Genomic DNA, 6,351 nt, shown 5'->3' with positions numbered 1-6,351 from the left:
TCATAGTACTTAAAGAGTATAAGCTAAGGTAGAGCTATAAATGGTTAAGATGTGAAAAGCTTGGAAAATTTTGTCACAACCAAAGCTATGGGTTCGATGAACCCATAGTACACCAGCGATAGATACTGTAGGACTCCTCTTATTTACACTTTTAACAGTAACGTATAACCTCACATTCTCCCTATGTTCCTATACAGTCGGCTTACAAACAAATTAGCCTTGTCATATCTGATCCTGATGCTTGGGAGTGCCATTTTTCATATGATGAGTGTGAATTATCCATTTAAAAAATAAAGTAATTAGTAGTGACATGCTACAACATGCTAATATTGGTTGTATTTTTTTATTTTTTTTTTATAATTGTCAGTGTATATAACTTAAATTCCAACTTTATAAATGGCTTGATTGTGAACATTTTTAATATCGTCAGTGAGTATAACATAAACTCTAGTTATATTTATCATTGAAGCAACATACACAATGCTCTAAAAATCAACTAGGTATAAATAGGAAAGCATACAACAAATGAAGTATTGAATCAGAAAGTTTGATAGATACACATGAAACGTTGAATATACATACAATTGTCCGTTGTTAACATACAATATTTGATGTCAATGACGAATATACATACAATTGTCCGTTATATAATTGAAAAAGTAGCTAGCAACGTTGTATAATTCGTACAGGAAAACCAGTTTTCATCTTAGATGTCAATGACGAATTATAGATAGGACTAAATCCGTCTAAAGGAACGATCCGAAATCTCTTTAGAATAGTAGCTGCCACCAGCTTTATCTGTATGAAAGCAATTTCTTTTCCAAGACAAGTCCTTGGCCCTGCTTGAAATACCGGATACGTGAAAGGGTCCCTTGGGATAAAATTCCAATTTCCTGTACTGGAGTTTTTCAACAACCAGCGCTCTGGGCGGAAAACTTCACAATCCGAACCCCATAATTCTGTTGATCTCCCCATTGCAAGAACATGTAGAAAAATGGTCATTCCCTTTTTCAACTTTGTTCCGTCCGGCCAAACATCGTCTTCGGTCACTTGCTTCAATTCAAGAGGAACTGGTGGGTATAGTCTCATGCTTTCACAAATCGAAGCATGTGTATACACCATTTCATTCAAATCATCATCATCTTTCTCTTCGATTTCTTTGACAATCTCCTTTTCTACTTGTGGGTGACTCGAGACTAGCCAAAAGAACCATATTAGAGCTGAAAACAGCGTGTCATCACCAGCCAGGATGAAATTAATACCTGTATCTATGACAAACTTCTCATCAACTACTACATTGTATTTGAGAGCCCTTGTTATAAATCTGTCAAAAAAATTGCCTCCCTCATCTATGGAAGAGTTTTGCATCGAAAACTTCTCCACCTTTCCCGCGATTCTCTTCTTTACATATTCTCTGAGTACATCTACTGCATACCTGTGAAGTCCGATTCAGAACATAAATGTGTAATAGAAAAATAATTACTTGAATTTCAATAAATATTGAGTAGTAAAATTTTGAACTCATAATTTAAAGTGCGTCCAATGAATATTCAAGGAAACCTAAAGGTTGAACATATCAAATTCAAATTTTGAATATGCCTCTAGTCTGCATACCTGAGATTCTCTTCAGATCCAATGTTGAGAAGCTTTTTAGCTTTCCACAAGATGGAAGGGCAAGTGAACCTTCTCATACTGATCTTTATTGCAGTTTCAAAAGCATCTATTAATGGTTTCTCAGGGAGAGATGGTAACAAGTATTCTGGATCATGGCTAAAACCTACCTGGCATAGAATGTCAAATGTAAGCCTATGAAATATGTCCTGGAGGTCTAGAGTAGCTTTATCTATATCTGCCCTAGAGAATAAAGGAATAAGACGGCCAGAGAGCTCTTTAATGGTGGATGATTTTACTCGATAACGAAATGTATCCGCGTGGAATATATGACTGAGGAAATGCCTTTGGGTTTTCCATTTCTCTCCATCTACAAGTAAAAGTCCATCCCCTAATAAGTCTGAGAAAACAAATTGCATGGTAGGATCTTTGCGATAAATGTGGAAACGTGTCTTAACGATATGCTTGATAATAGAGGGGTTTCTTGTCAAGACGCATTTTTTACCAAATGGTCCTTTAAGGGTAATGGTTGATAAAGATGATTTTTGGAAGAGTTCTGATGTCCACAGAACTGCTCGGTGTCTATTTTGCACTAATGAGAACAAGCAACCAAACAGTGGGTAGGATTTTGGAAGCTGCTTTGGCTGCTTGCTCAATTTTGAACAACTGTGTTTTGAGAAGAACGGGTGGAAATAGATGAAGAACAGAAGCAACAGAAATATTATTGCTGGGACTGGGAGAGAAAAGAGCAGACTATACATGAGCTGGATGTCCATCCTCATGTTGTACTTGCAACTTTTTCAGATGGAAGTTTAATTTTTGTAGGTCTCGTCGACTAACTCGTCATCTGTTAGTTTAATCAATCTATATATTTGACATGGTACTACCCTTTTTTTTTTGTGGCTAAACAGATCATATTAAATCGTGACTATATACTTAGGTTTGGAGGCGGGATGGTGGGATATCTTCTTTTAGTTATTTTAGATATTACACCATTAATTGTTACGCTCCTGATAAGAATGATACCTTGGCAAATACCAATCTATATATATATATAATTGAGGGACATATGCCCGTGGCACTCTATTATGCAAGTATTTCGACTTATCTTTCTTCACGATTTTTTAACATTTTCTCTATTGTTTTATTTCTTCTCTTTGTTTAAAATAATTTTTACCCTTCGGTTAAGACTCAAAAGTCGCGCTCCTTCATTAACCCTTCTCATTAAACCTTCCTCTACTATTCATCTTAATTACGCCTTCTCTGTTCCTCTTCTTTCTCATAATACACCATAGCCAGTTTAGTCTTTTTTTCTTTGTGCCCTGCCGGAAAAAAAATGTTAGCGAGACAAGATTTTGTGGCATCCTTCATAACTGTGCTATCCCCAAAATATAAGACATCGGCCAATCGGAGCCACTGGTGGTGGACTTAAGATACAGGTTCGAAGTCGAAAATCAGCGATTGCTTGAAAGCACTCAAAGGCTTCAAGGACATGAGACTTTCTGCTCCGGAGAAAATAGACGGAACAGTTCGCGACTTTGCAGGTTCCTTCTCTTCGATTTTTAAATTATCTTAACTCTTTTTACTCAATTTTATTGCTATTTACTTTTGGAACAATTAGAGGATATCACAAATTCTGTAGATATTCAAATTAGAACTTGTGAAATATATACAAATAGGCGAGAGTTGATTGAAGTGTTGGTCAATCTTTGAGGTTTAGTTGAAAATTCAATCATCTTATTTCAAAGGAGACGTTTTCTTGTGGTTAGACTGATTTATTGTTATATCTGGACTTCTCATAGTTTTCTTTTTCCTTTTAATTATGCTCTTTCTTGCTATTTTGTTTTCTTCTTAAGTGTTGGCCGTTTTCGGTTTGACATATGTGGTCTCAAATTTACTTGGACAAGGTTGCAGTAGGTTTGGATGCTCGAAATATAAAATTCATTAGAATTGTTAAAAGGACCTTTCATTTGACCTTCCCTATAATTGTTAACATTCATTACAAATTTACAATCATAAACAATTCACATTTACTAATTTAATTGAGTTATTTCATATTTAACATTTGTTTTGTCAATAAAATTATATAGGATGTTAAAATTCATTAAAAGTGGGTAAATCATGACAAGATGTTTGACATTATTTTCTTTTATTAAATTTAAATTTTAATATTTTAACTATTTTCTAAGATGGGGATAGAAAAGCTTCATGAATGCTTCAAACAAGTCACGCCTTGAGAGAGATTATGAGACAATCACACATGTCACAGAAACATCAACATTAAAATGTAATTTCTATTAAACTCTATGCTGCTGACCTGAAATATTGTGATGCATTATTCTTTCGTACCAACTTTCCTTTTGATGTTGAATCATATTTTCAGAACACTCAAATATAATATTGACGCAACAGATTGTTTTCCTTATTAGGAATTCATTTCCCTTTTTTACCCAAGTGATTGTCTTGGCCATCTGATGACCTATTCTTCTTTTAATAGGATGTTGAACTAAACAAATGATGGTCACACAGAACAGAGGGGAGACTATGCCGTTCAAAATGAGCAAGTTAAAAAGGTATAGACGATTGGAGCTACATGTTTAACAGCTACAACACCGTCACTTGCTTCGGCCAAACAAGCAGCGTCCTTGCTAGAACTTGATACAATTGAGGTATACTTTTGAGCTTTACTCTTCGTGCTACAATATTGAGTAATTTGTCAATGAAAATGTTACATTATTTGATAAGTGTTTAAATCTAACTATATAACGTATAATGCAAATAAATATCAGGGGTGAAGAAGGATATAATATCTAGAGAGAATATGAATAAGGAAAAAGTAACTGTACTTGGTTTATTGTTCCTATGAAGGTATCCGTAACTTGATTGATAATGATAAACTTTGCACAATGTATAACCAAGCATTTGCACAACTTGGAGGGAATTACTATTAGCCGTAAACAATTCTTCTTGAAGGAAACTTTTGCTTGATGCCAAATCTGAAATTTCATGGTATTTAAGAGGAGCATTAAGATGTTTTTCTTTATCTTTGGAATAAATTTGTAGTAAGCACTAAGCAGAAGGTGCTTTTGGTCTAAAGTTTAATGAGAAAATAGTTTTTGCTCAGTAAGTATATCTTTGTACTGTAATAAAGATTAGATATACCAGTTGTGAATTTCAGAGATCGCGGCATATATTTTGTCAATCAAATAGTTTGAGGCCTCATCTTTTTTGATTTTTTTAGGATTATATTCAGGTGTCTGCATATTCCAAAATGGTTTTTTGAATTGAAACAAAATTGACATTTTAAAAATATCATTTCGTGCACTATTACCTTTTTCTTCTATAATTTGAAGTGATCATTTTTAAATAGGAAAGGGAAAGGATTGGAACGTTTGACGAGAGATTTTATGGTGTTTAAAGGTATACAAACAACAAAGGACACCACTAGACGAAAAAAAGGAGAGTGACAAGGTGGTCTTTGGTTTTCTAAGCAACCTTGATAGCCTATGCACCCTCTTAACCTACTCCGCGTAATTATTACTTTAGTAGTATTAGATATTTTTGCTGTTTCTACCATCCTTGAAAGCTTAAATTAGCTCATTTTGACAACATTCTGTCGAGAGCAATACCTAAAGATACCATGAAAGGGGGACTGTCTTCTTAAAAAATATATATTTAAACTTTTTTGTGTAAAAGAAACTGATTTCTTTTTTTCATGATAAATGGTTGAAAATTATCTGTATGTCTAATATGATGATATTAAGGATGTTATTGCAGGACTATTTCAGAGTATGATATGGTACCGACAAAGCAATCGATAATCCATAGGCATTTATTATATTCTCTTGCTTTCTTCTCATAAAATTGGGCTCGCCGTTTGTGATCGTGTATTTTTATGAAATCATTTTTGTTAAATTTGTGGAACAGTTTAGCGCGATTCGAGTATTTACAACTTACAAGTTGCATCTATGAATGCCATTTGGATTTACAGTTGTCTTACGCACTTGATTTTGTTAATTTCACTCTACAATTTGAATGGAGGTATATGTGATTCGGACAATGGGTTCCTCCTGGTGGGTCAAGTGCAAGAATTTTTTTGTTTATAACTGAGAATGTGCTGTACATTTTATTTTTCTCCTGCAAAATCTGAAAATATGTTAGTATCAAATAAATCTTTTGTTCTTCTATGATGTGCTTGGCAATTTTATTTTTGTTCTTTTTGTGTAATATTGCTATATTTTTTTTTAAAATTTTCCTAGAATGAATAAGCCTGATTAAAGATTAAGAAAATAAAATGGTATAATCAGAGTGGCGTGAGAATTAATGACTTCTCCTCCTCTTTCTATTTCTTCTCCTGTCTTTTGTTTTGTCCTTTTTTGGTATATAATCTTTCATTTTGCCTTTCATTTTTCAAAAATGATGTACTCCAAGAGCAAGGTGGGGAGCTCTTTGAGGGACGGAGACGAGAGTCAATTGGAAACAGCCTCTCTACCTTAGGGTAGGGGTAAAGGCTGCACACACACTACCCTCCCCAGACCCCACTAGTAGGATTATACTGAGTTGTTGTTGTTATTGTAATGTGTGTTTTTGCCTTGATTGTTTGGTATTGGTCATATTTTTGCATCTTGAAATTAATATAATATCACCAAATTATGGAACTATAGAAATACAAAAATAACTGAACTTTGTGTTGAACTTCAATTAAATATTGTAGAAGTTATTATATTTTCTCTCACTTTT

General features: G+C 33.9%; 1 protein-coding gene and 1 long non-coding RNA gene across 2 annotated transcripts; one reads left to right on the top strand and one right to left on the bottom strand.

Annotated features, from left to right (window-relative positions):
* Positions 1-615: 615 nt before the first annotated feature.
* LOC142176638 (cytochrome P450 94A2-like) lies at positions 616-2,426 on the bottom strand. The gene is made up of 2 exons (XM_075244704.1): positions 1,615-2,426; positions 616-1,435 (listed from the first exon to the last, which is right to left on the bottom strand). The coding sequence occupies exons 1-2, from the start codon at positions 2,391-2,393 to the stop codon at positions 664-666; spliced, it is 1,551 nt and encodes a 516-aa protein (XP_075100805.1). The 5' UTR covers positions 2,394-2,426; the 3' UTR covers positions 616-663.
* A 306-nt stretch (positions 2,427-2,732) lies between these two features.
* LOC142176538 (uncharacterized) lies at positions 2,733-5,772 on the top strand. Its single transcript, XR_012705204.1, has 3 exons — positions 2,733-3,155; positions 4,109-4,280; positions 5,389-5,772. It is a non-coding gene; the product is annotated as an uncharacterized LOC142176538 (long non-coding RNA).
* The last annotated feature ends 579 nt before the right edge of the window (positions 5,773-6,351 follow it).

This window comes from Nicotiana tabacum, chromosome 22, assembly GCF_000715075.1.
Source record: "Nicotiana tabacum cultivar K326 chromosome 22, ASM71507v2, whole genome shotgun sequence".
Taxonomy (NCBI): Eukaryota; Viridiplantae; Streptophyta; class Magnoliopsida; order Solanales; family Solanaceae; genus Nicotiana; species Nicotiana tabacum.
The sequence above is the reverse complement of the archived record's forward strand: the minus strand, read 5'-3'. Positions and strand labels throughout refer to the sequence as shown.